The sequence below is a fragment of the Schistocerca americana genome, chromosome X (assembly GCF_021461395.2).
Source record: "Schistocerca americana isolate TAMUIC-IGC-003095 chromosome X, iqSchAmer2.1, whole genome shotgun sequence".
NCBI classification, from domain to species: domain Eukaryota; kingdom Metazoa; phylum Arthropoda; class Insecta; order Orthoptera; family Acrididae; genus Schistocerca; species Schistocerca americana.
The window spans coordinates 178,937,038-178,961,685 of record NC_060130.1 but is presented as its reverse complement, the minus strand read 5'-3'; the positions used below and the strand labels follow the sequence as shown (position 1 = coordinate 178,961,685).

The following is a 24,648-nucleotide window of genomic DNA, read 5'->3' as shown; positions in this document are numbered from 1 at the left end:
GGATCGAGCACAGCGTTCCATATTACCCTCCTGAACCCACCAATTCCATATTCTGCTTACTGTCATTGGACCTCAACCAACACGAACAGCAATGTCGCGATGCGATAAACTGCAATGGCAATAGGCTACAATCTGACCTTTATTAAAGTTGGAAACATGATGGTACGCATTTCTCCTCCTTACACGAGTCATCACAACAACGTTTCACCAGGCAATGCCAGTCAACTTCTGTTTGTGTCTGAGAAATCGAAACTTTCCTGATGTCAGCTCGTTGTAGGTGTCGCCACCGGCGCCAACCTTGTTTGAATGCTCTGAAAAGCTAATCATTTGCATATCACAGCATCTTCTTCCTGTCGGTTAAATTTCACATCTGTAGCACGTCATCTTCGTGGTGTAGCAAATTTAATGGCCAGTAGTGTATTAATATTAATGAAATTGTTAGTTCTACACATGTAACTACATTTAGTGGTTCAATTTTTATTTATTTATTTATTTTACCATTTCTTAAACAGAAACTCGTCCATGGAGTAGAAGAAGTTGTCCAAAAGAAATGATTTTGAGCTAGATTTAAACCTTGATTTGCTACTTGCCAGACACTTTATGTTGTTGGGCAAATGATCAAAGATTTTTGTTGCTCAATAATGTACTCCTTTTTGAGCAACTGACAGCTTCAGGAATGGATAGGAAAGGTCATTTTTCCCTCTAGTGTTGTACATATGAACATCACTGTTCTTTGCAAATTGGGGTGAATTATTTGTAATGAATTTTATTAACGAATATATGTACTCTGATAGTGCAGTTAAAATACCTAACTTCTTGAATAGGTGCCTACATGGCGTCCTTGGGTGAACACCACTAATTATTCTCATTGCTCTCTTTTGTTCAAGCAATACTTTATGGCTAAGTGGTGAGTTACCCCAGAAAACTGTTCCATAAGACATTATTGAGTGGAAATATGCAAAGTATGTTAGGAGGCTGATCTGTTTATTACCAAGACTAGTGATTATACGAAGAGCAAAAGAAGCTGAACTTAGTTGTTTGAGAAGCTCAGTAATATGCTTCTTCCATTCAAGTTGTCATCAATGTGAACACCCAAAAATTTGATGAAATCTACCCTTTTAACTGAGCCCTGTTCATATGCTACATCAATTGTCGGTATGACTCTGTTCGGTGTACAGAACTGGATATAGTGAGGTTTTTTTTTTTTAAGGGACAGTCCATTTCCTGAGAACCACTTGATAATTTTTGAAAGACATCCTTAACAGTATCTTCAGCTGCTTTTTCTGGAATGGGATTTATTGTAACACTCGTGTCATCTGCAAAAGGTACTGCTTCCGCTTGCTGACTGTTAAGTGGGAGGTCATTCACATGAATAAGGAACAGCAGAGGACCTAAAATTGAACCCTGTGGGACTCCCTTTGTGATAACTCCCAATTCACTAGAATTTACCACCCTCCCAACATTATTTGTGCTATTCAGCACAACTTTTTGCTTTCTATTCATTAAGTATGATTCAAACCAGCTGTGTGTATAGCCTTCAGTTGCACAGAACCTGAGTTTTTCTGAGAGTGTGACATGATGCACACAGTCAAATGCCTTGGAGAGATCACAAAAAATACCAACTGGCGATAATTTGTTATTTAGGGCTTGTACTATTTGATGGGTAAATGTGTAGATAGCATTCTCAGTTGAGTAACGCTTCCAGAATCCGAACTGTGACTTGCTGAGTAAATTATTTTCACTTAAATGTGAGACTACTGTTGAATACATAACTTTTTCGAATATTTTAGAAAATGAAGTCAGCAATGAGATTGGTCTATAATTATTTAAGTCACTCTTGTCCCCTTTGTTATGAAGAAGTTTGACAGTTGCGTATTTCAATCTGCCTGGAAAAATTCCCTGTGCCAGTGAAGCATTACATATATCGTTAAGAACTCCACTTATTAATTTCAGTGGGGGATGTTGGTGCTATTTTTAAAGGTCGAAAGTCCCGGGGAATGACATTTTTAACATTTTTTTGCATCTTCAACTGAACCCTTTAACCCTATTTTTGCTGCTACGATCAGAAAGTGATTGTTAAAAATACTTGCACTCACAACAGCATCATTTAGCTTTATTGCTATGGTATGCTGTGCACTGTCAGGCTGCCCAGTCTCCCATTTGACAATATTCCATATAGTTTTAATCTTATTATCCGCATTATTGATTTCTGTCAGAACACACAAGCTTCTCGATTTCTTAATGACTTTCCTTAAAATATTACAGTATCTTTTGTAGAAAGCAAGTAACATCGGATCCTGACTTATTCTGGCCTGTCCATATATTTCCCTCTTCCTCATACACAATATCTTAAATCCCTCGGTAATCCATGGCTTACTTGACTTTGTAATGGCTTTTTTGGATAACGTTTCAGGAAAGCAACTCTCAAATATTGAGACAAATTTACGGTGGAATAAATTGAATTTGGCATCAACATCATTTTCTGTGTATACCTCATCCCATTCTACCTCTTCTAGGCTGCACTTAAAGCCTTGTATCCTATTTGCATTAATAAGCCTCCCTGCCTTGTATGAACCTTCCTGAATCCTGTAAGGTGCTATGTGTTTTATTTCCATTAACTGTGCATCATGATCAGATAGCCCCTTAACAACTGGGTACACATTAATTGTTTCTGCTTTAGCACTGTCTATGAAAATGTTATCAATAAGTGACCTACTATCCTGCTGCACATGAGTTGGAAAATTTACAACAGATACTAGATTGTAACAACCAAACAAAGATTCTATCTCATTTTTCCTATCCGTATCTTTTAAGAAATCTACATTAAAATCACCACAAACCACTAACTGCTTCTTTTTATCTGACAGGTAGCTCAATAATGCCTCAAGACTTTTCATGAATAGGTGAAAGTTACCTTGACAGGATCTGTAGATTGTTACAATTACTGTAAAAGTATATTGCAGTAGCAACTCACAAGCACATGCTTCAAGGATCTGATCTACACAAAAACTGTTTGTTTCAATATTTTTGACTTTGTGTCCAGTTTTTATATAAGTAGCAACTCCTCCTTTTTCCATGTTGGCTCTACATGAATAAGTTGCTAATCTGTAATCCCTTAAATTTAACTTCTCCATCCCTGCACTTACATGGTGTTCAGAGAGACACAAACCATCAATACCTTCAGAATTTACCTCATTTTCTAGGCATACAAGAAGCTCATCTATCTTATTTTTCAGTCCCCTAATGTTCTGATGAAACACACAAATTTTATTTCTTTGGAATCACCATTAATCTATGAAAGGGGCACAAAGCTCTTGCTGAATTAATTCCCCCCTCATCAGTATGGAATCTGCATTAACACATACTTACATACTCCGCAAGCTGCTATATTGTGTATGAAAGAGGGTACCTTGTACCACTACTAATCATTTCCTTTCCTTGTTCCATTCACAAATTTCTCTTGTCTTGTATTTGCGGTCCTTGTGTGAATTGTACGGTGGCAGCAGTAGAATTACTCTGCAGTCAGCTTCAGATGTGGGTTCTTGAAATTTTCCCTCCTAGGATTCCCATTTCAGTTCATGAAGAATCTCCACAATACTTGCATAGCAGTTGAACCTATCACTAACAGGTCTAGCAACACACCTCTGAATTACTTCAATTTCTTCCTTTAATCTGACCTGGGGGGGGATTTCAAATGCCCAAGCAGTACCCAAGAATGGGTCACACGAGTGTTGTATATGTGGTCTCCATTATAGATGCACTACACTCTCCAAAAATTCTTCCAGTAAACCAAAGTCGATTATTCACCTTCCATATTACTGACCTTACATGCTCATTCCATTTTGTATCACACTCCAAATGCTATGCCTAGATATTTAACTGATGTGATTGTACAGGCAGCACACCACTGATAGTGTATTCGAACATTACAGGAATGTCTTTCCTACTCATGTGCATCAACTTACATTTTTCTACATTTATAGCAAGCTGCCATTCATCACACCAAATAGAAATTCTAAGTCATCCTGTATCCTTCTACAGCCAATGAAGATACTTTCCTATATATTACAGCATTATCAGCAAACAGTCACTCTCACTATCTCTTAGATCATTTATGCATGTAGAGAACGAGCGGTCCTATCGCACTTGTCTGGGGGAACACCTGTCTGTACCGTTCGCTTTGATGAAGCATCATCATTGAAGACAACATGCTCGAGTCATTCGCATATCTGGGAACCTACTATGTGTGCTGAGACTTCCATGAGCAGTCCACTGAGGGGCATCATGTCAAACGCGTTCAGATAATCAAAGTATGTGGAATCTGCCTGTTGCCCGTCATGTATGGTTCTCAGGATATTGTGAGAGAAGGACAAGCTGAGTTTCACATGAGTGATACTTTCTAAATCTGCACTTATTTATCGATGGAAGCTTTTGCATCCCAAGGAAATTTATTATATTCGAACATGGAGCATGTTCAAGAATTCTACAGCAAACCAATGTTAAGGATATCAGTCTGTAATTTTGCGGGTCTTCTTTCACCCTTCCCATTTGCTTAGGACTTTGTGTTGACTGAGAGATCCCAGATAAATGGAAGCTCAGTAACGGCCCAGTGTCACAGAATTCTGTCTGTAAAACCGAATTTGGATTCCATCTTGACCTAGTGACTTATTTGTTTTCATCTCTTTCAGTTGCTTCTCTATACCAGGGGTGCCTATTACTATGTCCTCCATGTGGGAGTCTACGTGACAGTTAGACAACGGTATGTTTATATGATCCTTCTGCGTGAATGATTTCTTTAATGTGAAATTTAAAACTTCAGCTTACCGTTTGCTGTCTTCTATTGACACACTGGACTTGTCGATGAGTGACTGGACCCGCTTAGTGATTTTATGTAGAACCAGAATTTTCTCAGGTTTTCATCAAGATCTTTCACTAAGGTATGATGATGGGAATTGATGTATGCTTAATGCATCAATCTTTTTATAGCCACTAGAATTTCAAATAACTTTTTTCCTGTTGATATTTTCAAGTTCTTCTTTGACCCAAGAGTGCAACGATCTCTGCTTCCTCAGCAGTTTTCGAATTTTGTTATTAAACCACAGTGGGTCTTTTCCATCCTTAATCCACATACTTGGCAAATATTTCTCTTGAGCGCGATTTACAATCGATTTACACTTTGCCTGTTATTCATCTGCATCCATCAGTTTGCAACTAAATAATGTCCATTCATTGTCCAAGTAGTATTCTAAAAACTGCTTATCTCCTCTTTCCAGCACAAATACTTGCCTAGTCTTCTTGATTGATTTATTAATTTCAGTAACCATCTTGTTATAATAGCATGATCATTAATCCCTGTCTCTATACTAACACTGGCGATAAGGCCTTACATGTTTGTAACTACTAGATCTAAAATATTTCCATTGTGTGTGGATTGTCTACATAAGGTAGGATTAATAGAAGTGATAGAGAAGATCCAAAAAAGAGTGGTTACATTGTTGGTATCATTTAGTAAGCACAGGAGCATCTCAGAGGTGACATATTGCTTCCTCTTGACATCTTGCAAAATGAACACAATGGAAAAATTGGAGATTTCGTGACAATTGTTCCTCATGCGTGCTATTGGTCATAGTCTCTGAGACCATCGGACCTTAGGCACTAAGTATCGTGTACAGTATCATCTGCAAAAGTTGTCAGTCAGGTAGAGCTGTGGTTATTTGAACCTATGAGAAGGTGGAGATTGTAGAGAAGTTTTGAACCTTTGCCAAACATCTTGTATTGGAAAACAAATTATATGGTATATATTGAGACATGCTTCACGAAGTGCAGCAAAGTAGGAAGATGACACTACTAGAAATAAATGAGGTAAATAACCATACAGCATAGAAAAACGTATCTGTTGGTAACAACATTTTAGTGCTCTGTTGGAAATGCCATCAATTCCATGGGAGCTTTCACTTTTGCGTGAATTTATTATTTTCTTAATTTTAGTAGAGAGATGGGTTGAATTTCAGTTTTATGAAATTGCATAGGTATTGCATCTTCCATATACAGCCTTGCATTTTCTAATCAACAGCTGGATGATATTTTCTCTACAACACTTAAAAATGGTTATTAAAAATATTTTCTACTTCTGACTTTTTGTTAACTGACTTTTCATTGAGTCTCATAGAAATACAGTCTTCCTGCGCTGTCTCGTGCCCTGTTTCCCATTTAACAATATTCCAAATTGTTTTAGTTTTATTATCAGAGCTGCAATTTCAGAATAAGGCACATACTTCTGGACTTTCTAGTAACTTTTCTTAATACAGTGCAGTAGTTTTTATAATATTTGTCTGTTTCTGGATCATTACTACTTTTAGCTATGACACATTTCCCTTTTCTGTTTACAAGATTTTTTATGCTTTTAAAAAGCTATGGCTTTTTAGATGGTTTGTTACAATAATGTTTCTCTGTTTTCTTAGAGAAACTGTTTTCAGATATACTCACAAAGGTATCATGAAATTAGTTAAATTTTAAATTATCAGTGTGGTTTATCCATCTATAAATAAAATCTCACTTTTGAATCGCTTTTCAATTTTTGTGGTGACCTTTTGGAGAACTGTAACTAATTTTTATGGTCATTGCCAGGAAGCTTTTGATGCAATGTAATGTTGAAAAGATGAAATGTGTCTGAATATAGTATTCACAGAACATTCCTTTGGTGAATCCCACTAGCATATTCGAGTTGCCTTGCAAGGTGGATGTTATTGCTACCTTTTTAGTTGGGTATAATCAGGGTACATTTCAACATACCTCACTGCCGCTTTCATGAATTGGCGACTGTTTTATACATTGTGAAAGTCTTAATCTGGTCACTACAGGAGTAGAGAGCACAGACTAATGGGCTTCAAGTGAACAGCTAAATACATGAGTTACATGTTTGCCTGCATTTAGTTCAGTGAGGCAATTGCTTGTAAGACCTCATCTCCTGACACTGATACAGTGGCTTGTGGCTCTGTATTCTTGCTACTGTTTTATCAAGTTCCACGTGTTATGTAATTTTGTCCTCTTCATATAGGCTCTTTCCAATGCCACAATAAAATGAATATAATCACGATAAAGGACATATCTACGTACACTCAACAGTAAAAAAACTAGGCCACAGAATAGAAGAAAAATTGAACCATTTGGCAATAGCAGCAGAAAAACCAAGCTGGTTGTGAAATCGGACAGAGGAAGTGGATTATCGATTGAGGAAATGAGATGACGATCACTCTGTGTTAGTCTGTGCCCGTGTGCTAAGGATTGCTTACCTTAAGAAACAGATTATAGGCCTGACTGAATGTTCGAATCACAGTGACAGCATCTGGATACCTACAAATACGAGGTACAGAGGCTATAAAAGTTTTAAAAATGCGATTATAAGAGCTTACTATCTATTGTTCAGGCTTTACTAAGAATGAAGGACCAGTCTAACCAACAATTTTTTTTTATAAAATTGCTTACATTCATCTTTTGCAACTTGAAATGATAACTCTGCACATTTTACAAAGATGATGAAAGCACAAAATTGCCTTCAATGAGAGTATGATCTCCAGCATTTGAGGACATTGCCCTAAGGCCGGTATTACACTATCAAATTTCTTTGTCGAGGATTTGATCAAAGATGTGATCAAATATTCCGTCAAATATATTTGACAAAGATCTTTGACGTAGTGCTAGAAGGGGTATTACACTGTCATCAAATTTTTCGTCAAAGTTCAAGATGGCTGACAACAACTTGTTATTAACCGCAGCAGTTGCACGTACCGCAATTCATTGTGTGCACATGCGGAAAAGAAGTGGGGGAAAAAAAGGAGCCATACATACAAGGTTGACAGTCTTAAATTCCTGGGATTACAACTTGATAACAAATTTAGTTGGGAGGAGCACACCACAGAACTGCAGAAACGCCTTAACAAATCTGTATTTGTAATTCGAGTGTTAGCAGACATAGGCAACTTAAAAATGAAAAAGCTTGCATACTTTGCCTACTTTCATTCCATAATGTCCTATGGTATAATATTTTGGGGTAAATCTTAAAGTCAAACAAAATTTTTCAGAGTCTAAAAGCGTGTAATACGTATTATTTGTGGAGTAAATTCACGGACGTACTGCAGAAACCTCTTCAAAGAACTGAGTATACTAACTACTGCCTCTCAGTATATTTACTCCTTAATGAAATTTGTCCTAAATAATATATCTCTTTTTCCAACAAACAACTCAGTTCATACATACAATACCAGGAACAAAAATGATCTGCACAAGGACTTCAAAGCACTTACTTTAGCTCAAAAAAGGGTCCACTACTTAGGAACACTCATCTTAAATAATTTGCCAGCAAACGTAAAAATTTTAGTTACAAATAAAGATCAGTTTAAAAGAAACCTGAAAGACTTACTAGTGGCCAACTCCTTCTACTCCATTGACGAAATTTTTAATAGAAACAAATTATGTATTTATTCATACTATTAGTATTGTTATTTCAGCTTAAAAAAATTGACATGTTCCACATCCACGAGGATCTCCTCAGCACAGATCTATGGAACGAAAAACTAATCTAATCTGGGTGAAGACGTGGGTTTTACGACAACACGATAAAAGCATTCAACAAAACTTGTTAGGTGGGCTTACAGTGGAAGACGTCAAGTTGTACATCAATTACTTAAGAATGGATGAGCATACATTTCTGTATGTGCTCTGTGAGGTGTATCCTCATATCACAAAGCACAATATTCACTTAAGAACTGCTACATCTTCAGAAGACAGGCTCACTGTAACACTCCGATTCCTTGCTACAGAAGAGGGTTATGTTAGGTTAGGTCAGGTCAGGTCAGGTCAGGTCTCCAATCTTCTTAATCTATTTTTGTATTCAGGGTGCATCACGTTGTAAAGCGCCTCATCAGCTTCATACATCTCTATTAATTTTGTAGTTGTCGGCACACACCAATTGTATTTACCGGCAATGTTTATAAAAACACTACAGACGACAGAATGCAGCGATGCTAGTGCTCCATGTGGTAACATGTCACATTGCAGTGAACAGAAGACAGGCGATTTCTTTGATCAAATCTACAGCGAGGCCGTAGATTTGATCAAATATTGGACGACATTTGACAAAGTCCCTATTACACCATCAAATACCTTTGACAAAGATATTGGACAAAGAAATTTGATAGTGTAATTCCGGCCTAATGTCTATCTCTCATGCCATAATGGTTAAAGGAGAGGAGTGCCAATCTGAAGGTGTAAAGTTTGATGCTACATGTTTCTGTTCTTTTATCATTTGTACAAATTCAGTAGAATGAAAAAGACAGTGAAGTTTCAGACATGTTTACCCAAAATGTGAAATAGAGTATTAGAGTAACGAAATAGCTGGCATTACTGCTTCACCATAACTGAAATATTTTTCTTCGAGTAGCCGAAGTTTCTGTGAGCTCTGATGTGCTTAATTTTGTGTGACTTTTGGATCTTTCTTGCTGTGAACATCATATTAAGAATTTTTATTTGCTTAGGTTTTTGATGACATTGCACTGTTTTAACAGGTAGTCAAGCAGAGTCAGTTAAGGGGGACTGGTGATGATAAATATTTCCAGTTCACTGGGAGGCATTAAGAACTTAACATAATGTAATGAGGTTGTTACAGAGCTGATATTAATATATCTGTGTGTTACCATTTTTATCCTCATTGCACTGGCAGAGTTGAGGCTAGTAACCCTTGACTGAATTATTATGGTAATACTCAAGTGTTGGAAGTTGATCCAGGTCCGCTGAAAATTTTTTCTCATAATGGTGTAATTGCCTTGTGTAATTAGTCTCCATACCTTAACTGCACCAGGCTGTGTTGATGCTCATCACCACGACCACGAGCTACAAAAGTAATAAATCTTCTATGACACGTATTAGGGATTCTTTCATGATTTAGGGACAAGTAAACATAGAAAAACTAACAGATGTAATGTACTTCCTGTGGTGCCTAAATATTTAATCTCTTCCATTCTCATATTGTCTCAAACCTTTGCTTTAGCATTTTTCATGTGGCATCCAGGAACGTAATTTACAATGATCATCTGAAACTATTCTTTATAGTTACCGTGGCAAGTTCTCAGTCTGCTACAAACAAAATTAAGTTGTCTACCTATTTAACAAATTGTTTAGAGACACTCAGTATTTAATCAAATTATTTATTCACAAGGTATTTTAAACATTGTTGGCTCAAAGAGAAAAATGCTGGTATTAACAATTGTGTACTTCAGGAATTCCATAAGCTTTTCACGTTCAGATCCAAAACATACTGAACATAGGTTATGAGAAGACATGCAGAGGGTTTGTTAAGATATCCTAGCCAATTTTTGGTTTGAGAGTTGGAAGAAGAGGATAAACATACATGCAGAATAGTAGTCCTCCACTGGGCTTTGAACCCACAGCTTCAGATAGTGGTCACATTACCATTGCACTAATGAGCCAGTGCTGTGTACCATTGTGTAATTGCCGTAGTGATAGCTAATATAGATAATTTGTGGTGTAAAAGAGGAGAGTAGTTTTATTTTCTCAATGGAATGACCTTTCTGGACTCAAAACCATAAATCTGATACACTGATGTCACATCTTACATGAAAATCACTCATATTATTTAATGCCACTGAAAATAAGTTATCAAGTGAATTTAGTAGGATAATTCTGTGCCATTCCTGGAAGCAGCTTGACATTCACAGAGTTGCCAAACATATTGTGCAGTGTTGCTACTTTTACCAGCCACAAGACTAGTGCATTTACACAGCCGATGGTTTCTCTGAGCAGGCTTGGGAGTGCAAAATGTAGCTCGTGTCTCAAAAATCCACTACCAAGTTGACCCTGGGCCAAAATACCAAGAGAGACTTTTACTCGTGTTTCTGTAACTAGGCTTAAGGGCTATACCGTAGATACTAATGAAACACTCTGTTGCATTGACTGCAAGCTCAAAATTGTAAATCAATAGCTGTCACAATTATTATTAACTTTTCTTTCTCAATCATACTCCAAAACTGTTCATTCACAAGGTGTGATTCACTTTCCTGGAGTGTCTTCGGTAGTTATAAGATTAAGCATTATACTTACTTAACATATATCTAGATCTTTATGGACACAGAAAAACTTGAGAACACTGTCCATGGCACTACCGCCAAAACAAAGGAATTTAAATGAGAAGACAATAACAGAGCACAAAATGCAAAAAATGGACATCAACAGAGAATTTCCATAAGCTAAAAGTAATATAAAGTCTCAGATTGTTTGTTCAAGTGAATTGTATGAAGAAACAGTGTTCAATTATCAAAAATGTGCTACTGCAAAAGCGTACAGAAGGAAAGCAGGGATTGTAAAAAGGAAGACAGTATGGTGAGAGGACAATTTTTAGTTTGTCATGCTAAAGTAAAACTGTCATTTGGTCAATAATAATGAGAACAACACAAAGTAAATTGTACTCGTAGTGACTACAACAGTCATTTTTGATGCTATTTTCATAAAATCGAAAGTGTTCTTACGAGGAAACTGTTCCATTTGCAATATGCTTATGACGAAAGAGGCTGAAATAGCAAAAATAGGGTTTATCTAGTACAGTGTGGAGCACATTTGCAAAATAATGCCTCGCAACCAGTTCAGTTATTTCTTAAGTTGTTACCTGATGGTTTGATATTAACTTCTCTAGGCCATCATAGTATTTATATAAGAATCAGCGAGGAGCAATAGCTATAACAGACTGCTATGTTATGTGGGAATTTGTGAAATAAGGTAGTGCTCATTGATATCAACCCTTTAAGCATTCAGCATGTCCCGAAACAGTCACATGGCCTGTAGACTACTGTATGGGGTTAATAATGTCTTGAGCACATTTACTTGTCTGCAGAAGCAACTCACCTGCTCTTTTTTAACTGAAAAATTTGGCTAGGCAACTAGTGCAAAACCAGAATGACCAATAGGCATTGAAACTAACAGTCTTCCTGGTGACATCAGCTCAGACAAAGATGAATAAGGCATTGGGAAATAGTAAAATAAAACAGAAAATAGAAAACCTAGGATGGAATGACAGTATTATGAAAAGGGTGGATTGCTGCTCACCGTATAGCGGAGATGTTGACTTGCAGACAGGCACAACATAAAGGCAACTAAATACATAAGCTTTCAGCCAGAAAGCTTCGTTCTGAAATAGACAACATACACACCCACATTCATGCAAACACAGCTTTCTCTCTCTCTCTCTCTCTCTCTCTCTCTCTCTCTCTCTCTCTCTCACACACACACACACACACACACACACACACACACACACGACCACTGTGTCTGATTGCTAAGGCCAGATTGCGAGCAACTGGGAGAAGCAGTCTGGGTGGTGAGGGTAAGGAGGGAGCCTGGAGCAGGAAGGGGGAGGAGAGCAGGAGACTGTAAAATAATGTTTGTGAGATGAGTTGGACAGAGGGTAGGGCAGCTGGGTGCAGTCAGGAGGTTAGACGGAGGGCAGAGAGGATGGAAAAGGAAGAAACATGAGTCACTTCTGGACACATTGTCAATCAAGGTGGACAGACAACACAGCTAAATGGACAATGGCAATGCCTTCTGGCAATTGGCCAGGGTGTGGGGGGACAGACTTATTCTTCTTCAGGCGGCAGCAGCAGCTGGCGGAGATAGTCACAGCAACAGGGAGGTAACCAATTTTGTGACTTTTACAAGTTCCTATCCAGGAGCGAATTTTATGATATCATCTGTGTGCTTTAACAGTTTAGTTTCTTGAGTTTCTGCATGTTAATGTAATATCTAATAGCCAGAGTTCTTGCATTTTTGTTGGCGTCGGAAAGTAAACTGATTTTGTGTCATATTACAAGTTCCTAATCAGGGGCGAATTATTTGATTTCACCTGAGTGCTTCGGAAAATAGGTTTTTGAATCTCTGCGTATTAATCTAATTTATTAGATACGGTTCCTGCATTGTAGTTAGTATCTACAGTAGAGTTCCGCAGCACATACCGACAGTCCATATATCTGGGTATTTTAGTTTTCCGCGGTCTTTAGTACGGATAGGGACTGTGAGTGTTGTGTGCAGAAGCAAGCCGAGTTGGTGACACTTTGCCCTCAGCTCCAGGCTGTGATGGCTTTGGTTACACAGCTTCAGGCTGCAGTGGATGGGCACCACAGTTGTGGGCTGGCCATGTGGATCCAACATACATCCAGCATGTCCTAGTCCTCCGATCGGTCCTCACCGGTGGCCAGCCCTGTTACTGCTCACACTGAGGTCGCCCCAGGGCGTAGCAGGCAGTGAAAGACTTCCCAGTGGGCTGCATGTAAGGCCTCCCCAGTTAGTCTGACAAACAGATTCCAGATGCTGTCTGTGGTTGACACAGTCACTGAGCCATATGCCATCGACTGTCTTGTTTCAGAGGAAACCTCTCAGCCTGCAATATCTGGACAATTTCAGAGGGTGGGAGTATTAATAGTTGGAAGCTCCAACGTTAGATGCGTTATGGGGTCAGGGACATGCTTGCCAAGATGAGGAAGAAAGCCAATGTGCACTTTGTGTGTGTACCGGGTGGAGTCAATCCAGATGTAGAACAGCTCCTCCCAGATGCCGTGAAGAGCACAGAGTGCAGCCGACTGCAGGTGGTGGCTAACATCGGTACCAATGATGAGTGTCACTTTGGATCAGGAGTGATAAAGGCTGCCAGTCTTGCTTTTGCAAGATGAAAGCAGAGCAGACCATTTGCAGCATAGTCAACAGGACCGATTGCGGACCTCTGGTACAGAGCCAAGCAGAGGGTCTGAATCAGAGGCTCAGACAGTTCTGCGACCATGTAGGCTGTAGATTCCTCAACTTGCGCACCATATCTGCACACGCAAGCCACCTAATTCCCGTAAATTCCATGGAGAAGGGCCATGGGAAGGGGAGGGGGCAAGAACACTGACGTTCAACCACATCCGAGATGTGTTCGATTCGGTTCAGATCTGGAGAGTTGGGGACCAGCACATCAATTGGAACTCGCCACTGTCTTCCTCACACCACTCCATCACACTCCTGACTTTTTGACATGGTGCATTATCTTGTCGAAAAATGTCACTGCCATCAGGAAACATGGTTGTCATGAAGGCGTGTGCGTAGTCTGCTGTCATGGTGCTTTGTGTGAAATCCAGTAGACCCATGGATGCCCACACTAATGTTCCCCATAGCATAATGGAGCCACTGCCATCCTGGAGTACAGGTGGCAAGGGCCTGTTCCCCTGGAAGACAACGGATTTGCACACTCCCATCGGCATGATGAACAAGGTATCAGTATTCATCAGACCATGCAGACTGCTCTGCCACTGCAGCAAAGTACACTGCCATTTGTCATGTGCCCATTTCAGTCATAATGGTGATAACCCCCCTCCCCGCAGAGGGCTCGCCGCTCTTTCGCATGTTCATGCTTGGCTACCACGAGGCTCCAGCCTTTGCAGCATCTTTTCCCTTCAGTACTGCATGCCTATCCTCTTGCTGTTCTTTGTCCCCTCCATTGGGGTAAATGTGTGGCTGTTTTTGGAACTGTATTCTGCATTTTCAGTAGTCAGTATCAGAATATTTTCCACTGTTATTCATTCTTTTTTCTTTCTTCATTCACTTTCTCCTATCCTCCCTCCGTTTCGGCATTTGAGGTTAGTCTTTTTCTTCTTCCTCCCTGTGCACTCCTGAAGGCTGGCCCACACGTCTTATGGGCAACAGGTAACTGGGTAATGCGTAATTCCCAACCTGGGTTGACAGTTAGGGTTCGCACGTATCCCCGGTACAGGTCAGGCCCAGGGAGGGGTGATTTCCTGAGCTGCTACTTTTCCCAAATTGCCAATGTTCTGGAGTTATGGCCTGAGGTGTGAGCAATCACCTAAGGTGGGCGAGCCGCCCTCTGAGGGGAGTCGCCAGTTGGAAGCTGCGTGCTATCGGAGATGCTGGAAATCATGGGGATTTTCTCACAATGAGCCAATTATCTTCTTCGTAGTCAACTTGTAGCGAACGTAAATGGAATAAAACTCTCAATTCAAAGACATTCACAACTGCACCACAGTTTTTCGTGGTGTCACAGACTGAACAGTTAGTCCTTTGCAATGCTAAATCCGTTTGTTATTCAGAAAGTTGTTGATGCAATTGCCGGCCCTGTGAAATCCTGCTCTTGTTTACGTAATGGCACTTTGCTTTTGGAGATTACTTTTGACTTGAAGCACAACTACTGCATGCCGCTTTGCTTCTCCATGGCAGTCCTTTTCGTGTCAAGGCCCATAGAACCATGAATTCTTCCCGTGGTGCTATTTACACTAGGCTGCTCGATGGGTGATGGGGGCAGAAATCTGAACGTACCTCATCAGGCTCTCATTGCAGTCCGTCGGGTGATGAAAAAAGATAGATGCATCCTTAGTGCCCACATGCACTCTTTTTCTCATTTTTGATACAGTGGTGCTTCTGTCCGAGGTCAAAGCAGGCTATGAAGTTATCACAGTACTACTGTACATTCCAAACCCAGTGTGCTGCTACCAGTGTCCTTGTTTCAACCACACTCAAATGTCCTGTTGACACGTGGCCAAATGTGTAACATGTGGTGGGGATGCTCACAAGGGCGATTGTCCACCTCCTACTCCTCACTGTAACAACTTAAACGGCAACCATACTGCCTCCTCTCGAGATTGTCCCATGCAACTTGATTAGCGGGCTGTCCAGAAGATGTGGGTAAAGGAAAAAGTGCCTTGCCGAATCGCTCACAAGTTATTGGCTAGTCACAAACCTTGTGTTCTACCATCTGGCAGTTACAATACTGTTCTTGCTACATCTGACTCCCTGAAGGACGTTGCCACGCAGATACGCCAACCTCAAATTCAACAGTGTGGTTGTCAAATCGCCCAGTGGTATGGTAGCTTTTGTGCATTGACTATTGTCGACTAAACAAAATCACAAAAAAAGATGTCTGCCCATTGCAGCACATTGACGACATGCTACGCTGCTGGAAAGGAAAAAGGTATTTCTCAACTGAGAACATGCAGACAGGCTATTGGAAAATCCAGGTCGATGAGGGAAAGACTGCCTTCATAACTTTGGACAGCCTCTGAGTTAAAAGTTATGCCATTGAGACTACATAATGCTCCAGTCACCTTCAAACTTATGATGGGCAACTTGCATTGACACAGTATGTGGGTGGCGTATCTTTGCTATCTGAATGACATAAAAACTTAGTTTCTACAGGGAATCATATAATTCTTTTGAAAAATGGCTTTCCTAGGCTTACATCTGAAATACCCCTCCATGATGCTGACAAGGTGGAGATGTGAGTCAATAATTGAATCACTGAAGACTAAGGACTCTCATGGATATCATGGAGTATCTAGCAGAATACTAAAGTGCTGTGCTGCACATGCTAGCCCTGTACTTAGCCTTAATTTTTCCTTTAGGAATGGTCAGTTTCCTGAACAGTTAAAATATTTGGTAGTAAAGCTGCTTCATAAAGGGGAGAAAGGGATAATGTAGACAATTTTAGATGTATTCCTCTGCCATCAGTGTTTGGTAAATTTATTGAAAAGGCTGTAATTGGTCATTTCATTTCACGTAATATGCAGTGAAATGTAGTGTTTGGTTTTAGAAATGGTTTTATAACTGAAAATACTATATTCTCTTTTCTCTGTAAGTTATTGGATGGATTAAATAAGAGGTTTTGAATGCTAGGCATATTTTTTTATTTATTTATTTAAGTAACATATTTTATTGTGTTGATCACAAAATACTGCTCCAGAAGTTGGAGCATTATGGAATACGAGGAGTAGCTCACAACAGTTGGTTCATCTCTTACTTTAAAGAACAGACAGCAAAAGGTCATTCTGTACACAGTGTGGGTCCAAATGTGGGTCCAAGTGGAGCACGGTTAAATTGGGGGGGGGGGGGGGGGGAGAATCAGCGCTGGGGCCAACCTGTTGCATATTTATGTATGTAAGTGATATGTCTTCTGGTATTACAGGTAATTCTAAAATATTTCTGTTTGCTGATGACACTGGCTTGCTAGTAAAGGATGTTGTGTGCAACACAAATAATGCGATTCAAGATATAAGTTCGTGGCGTGCAGAAAATAAACTAATGCTAAATGACAGTAAGACTCAGTTTTTACAGTTTCCCATTCCCAAGAATTAGCAGCTTTCACTCAGTTTATACTCGGCAAAAATTCAGTCTTCATTTGGATCACACATCCTTGTCTCTCGTGCAGAAAGACGTGCAGTATTTTGCTGCATCCATTTTCAATAAGCTACCACAAGAATTAAAAAATCTTAGTAGTAATCCATGAATTTTCAAGTTTAAATTGAAGAGTTTTCTCATTCCTTGAAAAATTTGGCTAATTCCTGTGTTACATTGTTGATTGTGTTTATATAAATTGATATCTTGTCATCCTCTTAGAATTCATGAACTATCCCCCCTCCCTCCTCCCCTGAACACATTTGAAGAATATCTAAGCTGCCTGACAACCATGTTGAAGTATGTTCAGACTGCAGGCTACTGCCTGAATTAAAAAACGAACCTCTTTGCCACCCAAGAAATAAAGACAGTGGAGCATGTAATGAATGGCTTGGAATCCATTGTTCTCCTGAATATATGGACCTTGGGAATGATGTACTGTTTTTATTGTGATTCCAGACAATGCAGGTGACAGCTTTTATGTTACCTAATTTGAGTGATGGTGATGAAGAGGCTTTTAAGTACAAGGCACCTCTACTGAACAGTGTTGTGTCATGTCATAGCCGTAATCAGATCCAAATCTGAAAGCCATATCTTTAGTGAAATAGAATACTTAGCACGGAAATCACACCAGTGTACAGACAAAACAGGAATCCTGCATGGAGAGTGCTGTTATTTCCATGAACATCAAATATTTGAGAAAATATGAATATGACTTTTCGAGAACCTTCCAGAAATTGGGTAAAAAGGTCTGCTTACTTGCCATGTCAAATCCAGATAAAATCCCAATCTTTCAATGAGTGCCTCAATTGTCATGGTCAGGGGCTAAGTCTGACTGTCATGAAACTCGCAAGGCTACCACTTTCATGCCGAGGATGGCATCCAAGTAGCTGAATTACATAATGGAAATGGCATGTACGGAGATGTTGCCCTCTATGTCCATAGATTATGGCTGCACTCTGTATTCAGAGTCCCTTGCAGCGCCATCACTCGTATCAGGCAGGGATCTACAGGAAGTCTTCCTCTGGGCTCTTTTTTTAACAGGTGCGTGCTTCCATGCATTGTTAAGGGCATAGCTGGTGTCTCTGTTAAACGGATTTTCATACAGTCATCATCACTGCTCACAGTCTGATTTCAAAATGATGCCTAGGTTGTCAACCAAATAGTTGTTGATGGGCCAAACAACTGCAGTCATCTCAGTCTTGGAGAGTACTGTGAGAGCATAAGCTATCACCTTTTCAGCATCTTAAATTTGCCTACCACCTTAGTCAAATGGACTCTCACAGAATGCCATAATAAGACATTGGCAGATATGCTCCCAATGTATGTTGATGCTGAATAGAGAGACTGTGATAAGATACTGCCTTTCATGACATTGTCATACAACACAGCTAAGCAAGAAACTACATGCTTCTCGTCATTGTTTATGCTCCAAGGACACAAGGCCAAAATGACAGTAGATGCATTGTTCCCATTTCAAGCACATGGCACTCAGGATGACTACATGAAACTCTTCATCACCAGGATCGAAGTAGCAAGACAGCTGGCTTGCATAAGTACAGTGGACACCCAGGATGAGGACCAAGAACACTGTATCATCAATCACCAGACAATGAGGTAGAGCCTGGGAGACTAGGTATGAATTTTTATGCCTGTTAAGAAAGTGGAATCATCAGAGAAGTTACTAAATCATTGCTTTGAGCAGTAACATATCCTTCGTCACTTGTCAGACGTCACATATGAAGTTGAGTATTATGGTCCATCATCAAGAAGACAGAAGTGCAGAGACATAAAAGGAAGTTATCTGTGTCCTCCATATGAAGTCCTACTACAGTCTTCCGGAAGTGCAGATTGATTATGGGGCTTCTCGTACAATGAGTGACAACATGGCTAGAATGCAAGGATCCACCAGTGCTGCCATACAGAGGACCGTTGACAAGATCTAGAACAGTGGGTCTCTGTTTCTCCAGGAGAGGGAGCAATGCCACGAGCTGTGCTGCATGCAATTTATATTGTAGCGATTAACCCACTGGGTGGCATGCTCCAGGTTGCCAGTTCAAATCAGACCACCAGCAATTATTTGTTATTTAGTATTTATCATTTCAGAAAGGTTCTTGATATATCGTATGTTTGTATTGTTCATGTATTCTGGACTATTCTCTGTCCTTGAGGTCTGTTCTATTTATACTTTGTTATTTGAATTAAATTTCCTGTCAGTGAGGTGGTCTGTCTTAGCTGTCTTACCCTGTGTATTAATTTGTGTGAAAATTTGTATCACTTTCACTGTCAGAAGTACAAACAATGGAAAATAAAGAGGAAGGACAAAGTAACACCCCACCGAAGTGCATTTCAGACTATCCATTTAACTATAGACACACTATTAGCATGGCAACAGAATTTTCCGTTATGCTTCTTGTAGATCTCAAATGTAATGTGCTGGTTATTATTTTGAAATTTTGTTTTATAACTGCACTTTCTGCTTCAGGCACAACGTCCAGCCTTCATGAACCTCAACCGTGAACGAAGACATAAATATCAGCACCCAAAAGGTGCACCAGATGCTGATCTCATATTTGGTCCAAAGAAAGTAAGATGAGAAGTGTTTGGAAACTAAGTAGTGGATGCAACTTGGTTTACAGAATCGCCGTGTGTTTGTAAGATCAAAGTCTTGTTCGTAAATCTACATTGCAAGGTGGTTGTGTATCTTCCTGTTTCTTATTCTTTACATATCTGTGGCTCATTTGTTTCATATTATTTTATAAATATTGTATACATTTGAGAGCTCTTTTATGTTATTGTAATAAGTGACGATCTGTATGTATGCAGGAATATGGAGTTTGTTGCTATATGAGTGGTGGAAAAGATTCTGCTGATCCTGTTTGTTCTGGTTACATGCAGAATTAACTGTTTAATGCATGACACTGTAAATACCTTTTGGTTGTAGTGCAATAAAAAGACTGTTTTAAAAAGTAAAAAAAAGTACTGATTATGCTGACTTATCTATTTTCTGTGGCTTTAAATGCAAGTTTATCTGAAACAGTGACTTCTTCAAAATGATTTAATTTATTTGTGAATAAATGTATAAATTAGAAAAAATAATTTTTTATGTTAGTCGGCTGCAACAAAATATAACAGGAGCCAGTAGAAATGCTATGTCAGGTCTGAATTATGCTCACTTATGAATATAAGATTGCGAGAGAGTGATGTGGGAACAAAAACACATTGAATACCAGAAAGGGTATGAAGTCCTGAAAAGTGCAGAAAATTTCAGTGGTTGTTGAAAACAGATTATCATAATGAGCAAATGCTAGATACAGTATTGACCAATCTGATATTAAGTGTGTAGCTTTTATGCCCTGGTGGGAAACTCTTATAATTTTGGTATTAATTGTCTTCATTAATTAGATTAATAATATCTCATCTTCCTGCCTTTTCTTCATTGGATTATGATATGCATGTATACAGTGAATGTTGCTGGAAAGTATATGTTTGGTTCTTGGTCCATCCATTATATGTCTGGTTTTTGGAGCCCCCTCTAAATTATAACAAGTAGTGTATGCAATGATTTTATAATGATTATAGCCTGTGTGTTCACCTTAATGTCTTTCAATTGGCTGACTGTAAGCCCTACCCGGTTGTTGACAAATACACTATTTCCCTTAAAGATTGTGCTCCTCTGTTGTGTGTGAGTTGGACCTCTCATCTTTATTAAATTTGTACAAGTTCTGTTCAATATCATAGACACCTGTTACTGTGAAAGTTGTTTTGCACTCGGCATGCTATTTTACAAGCAAGAAGCATGACAATACAGTACAATTTATTGGTGGTACTGCAATCGCAGATCCATTCTGTTTTGGCACAAATGCGTGCTGACCATTCTTACTATTTCTTACAATTATTATTATTATTTCTTCAATTTGTTTACTGACTTTTATTTCTGGCATTGACCTTCCAAGGTTTTGATTCAGAGACCATCATCATCATCATCATCATCATCATCATCATCATCATCATCATCATCTCTCTCTCTTTCTAAAGAGAGGTCTTCTAAACCTCAATTCTGGTTGCCTTGCAGTACTGTTATGTATCAGTTCATCACTTCTGTTCATTGTTTTCATTAATCTGAATTCATAGCTTCTTGAACTGTTTGTAGCTCATTGTGACCAGTCATAGCAGATATTTCACATTGTTTGACATTTGAGTGTTGATGGAACAGGTAACTGTATTATTGTCATTAAATTTCCTGTGGTCGCTTCATCTGTTGGCATGTGATCTCCATTTTTATTGTTAGCATCAGATATTTATTTTTGGTATGAGTTGTTGAATTTTCAGTAGGAATAATACATAACTGCTAGACACTGTGTTCCTTTCTCCTCATCTAATAATTTTCTTCAAAAGTAACATGCTGCTATTCATTCAATTTAGTACCTTTCATTGTTAATATTTGCTGACTCTGTTACTCTATTGCTACTTCAATGCTATCAAAATGAAATTTTAAGCTCTTTTCATGTGCCTGTAGAAAAATAACAATTAATTAAAGGAGGGGGGACTGCCTTTTTTGTAAGAACACAACAATTTTGTTTAATACCCATACGTTTCACCACAGTGATCCTCTGTAGGTTTTCCTTTTATTATTTCAGAAATATACACGCATAGATTGTATGTATGATTGGAATACATTACATCATATTTTGTTGCTGTTTATGTTACATATGTACTTCACATTTCTTTACATTGTGTGCCTTGTGCCCGCTAACAGAAATCAACCACAGGTCTAAAGCAATAAGTCAGAAAACTTAAAATAATTTCCCCTGAATAACTCTTTCCATTCCATTGATGAATTTTTACTTAAAAACTGGTAGCCAATAAAAAAAGAAAGAAAAATAAAAAACTTTGTTTTTAAATGTAATTGTATGAGTAGGACTAAAAAAATTGTTCATTTATCTTAACACCAATCATGTATACATATCCTGTAAACTCATTTGTTCCATGCCATTTCAATAAAAGAATTGTTCAAATGATGTATGGGCCATAACCATGTCATCTGCAACACAGGGATGTTAGTATGAAGTGTAAACTGAATTATCATTGGGAATACAACATTTAAAAACTATATATTCTGGTAAAATCATGGAGTGTACCCCCTTTATATGCTTACCATTGCTGTATTTGACTTGGTCTGAGCTGTACTAGCTTTTATTTGCCTGCCAAATGTGTTCTTATTGTTGTAAATAAAATAAATTATATCCCAGCCTACTGAAAATACTTATTACTTTCTTTTGTGTGTATTTAGAAAAAATCCTGCATTTTCTTTAAAGTACAAGTGAGATTTTTGTGAAAATTTGATAAAAGTAATGTTATTGCTGTACTTCCACTGAAGAAAGTTATCATTTTATAATGTACGCTAAGTTCACTTTTATCATGACAATAAAAAGATCTGTAGAATGATTTCATAGTGTGGTAACAAACAACTCTTGACAGCATTATGTATGTGTTTTTTTATTGTAAATGGTATGTTCCATTGTGTATGCCAACATTGTGTGTTTTAACAGGAATATATTATGAGGCTGATTCAAATATAAATGGCAATATACATTTATTGATTAAGTGTTTACACATCTGAAACCTTCGGTTTTTTTCCTGCATGGCCTACTGAATGTTCTACACACTTTTTCCATTGATTTGGAAGCTTGAACATCCCCCCTTACTCACCATGTGGGATTCTGGAGTGTAATGATCAATCCATGTCTCATGCACATGATAATTTACTTCAAAAAATCCTCCACTTCTTGCCAGAATTGGTTCAGAAGTCTCTCTCAGATATCCAACATGACCTATTTTTGCTGTTCCGTTAACAATTTCAGAACCCGTTGAGCACTAATTTTTTTAAAGCCAGGCTGTTAACTGATAATTTTATGAGTACACCTAACGCTGATACCCTGTTCTGCTGCAGTTTGTTCAACAATGCACTGGCAATCACCTTCAGTAAGTTCTCAAACAGTATAGGTGTTATCACCTGTGATACTTGACCTTGTGTATCGAGCATGACATTAATTTTCTATACTTTCTCAACTGCTCTTAAAATATGTAGCCTGTCTGCCCGATAACAATGGTGAAGTCACTGATGACAGTGGCCTTGAAGCAGAGTTATTAAACAGGGTTTTCCATAACTCCTTCACAAAAGATGACGAAGTAAATATTCCTGAATTCCAATCAAGAACAACTGCCAAGATGAGAAACATAGAAGTAGGTATCCTTGGTGTAGCAAAACAGCTTAAATCACTTAATAAAGGCAAGGCCTCTGGTCCAGATCGTATACTAGTCAGGTCCCTTTCAGAGTATGCTGATACAATAGCTCCATATTTAGCAATTCTATACAACTACTCACTCACAGAAAGATCCATACCTAAAGACTGGAAAATTGCTCAAGTCACACCAATACCAAAAAGGGGAATAGGAGTAATCCGCTGAATTACAGGCCTATATCACTAACGTCAACTTGCAGTAGGGTTTTGGAACATATACTGTATTTGAACAATATGAAGTACCTCGAAGAAAACGATTTATTGACATATAGCACGGATTCATCATGAAGTAATAAGTGCTATCGACGGGGGATCTCAAATAGATTCCATACTTCTGGATTTCCAGAAGGATTTCAACACCGTTCCTCACAAGCATCTTGTAACCAAATTGCATGCCTATGGAGTATCGCCTCAGTTGTGCGACTGGATTCGTGATTTCTTATGAGAAAGGCCACAGTTCATAGTAATAGATGGAAAGCCATCGAGTAGAACAGAAGTAATATCTGGCGTTCCCCAACGAAGTGTTATAGGCCCTATATTGTTCCTGATCTATATTAACGACATAAAACACAATCTCAGTAGCCACGTTAGATTGTTTGCAGATGGTGCTGTCATTTACCTTCTTGTAAAGTCATCAGATGATCAAAACAACTTGCAAAATGATTTAGATAAGATATCTGTATGGAGCAAAAAGTGGCAATTGACCCTGAATAAGGAAAACTGTGAAGTTATTCACATGAGGACTAAAAGAAATCAGCTAAATTTTGATTACGCGGTAAGTCACACATATCTGAAGGCTGTAAATTCAGCTAAATACTTAGGGATTACAATTACAAATTACCTAAATTGGAACGATCTCACAGATACTGTTGTGGGTAGAGCAAACCGAAGACTGTAATTCATTGGCAGAACACTTAGAAGGTGCAACATGTCTACTAAAGAGACTGCTTACACCACACTTGTCCCCCCATCCTGGAGTATTGCTGTGCGGTGTGGGATCCGTATCAGGTGGGATTGATGGATGATATCGAAAAAGTCCAAAGGAGGGCAGCTCGTTTTGTATTATCGTGAAATAGGGGAGATAGTGCCTCAGACATTATATGTGAATTGGAATGACAGTCATTAA

General features: G+C 38.7%; 1 protein-coding gene across 2 annotated transcripts in view; it reads left to right on the top strand.

Annotated features, from left to right (window-relative positions):
* The window catches only part of LOC124554809 (regulator of nonsense transcripts 2-like), a 233,707-nt gene extending 211,234 nt beyond the window's left edge, over positions 1 to 22,473 (top strand). For both annotated transcript variants that reach the window (XM_047128465.1, XM_047128466.1), the window contains one exon: positions 19,703 to 22,473. In XM_047128465.1, the coding sequence (XP_046984421.1) occupies positions 19,703 to 19,813 (111 nt within the window). In that variant the 3' untranslated portion in view covers positions 19,814 to 22,473. The remainder of the gene's footprint in view (positions 1 to 19,702) is intronic.
* Positions 22,474 to 24,648: the final 2,175 nt, after the last annotated feature.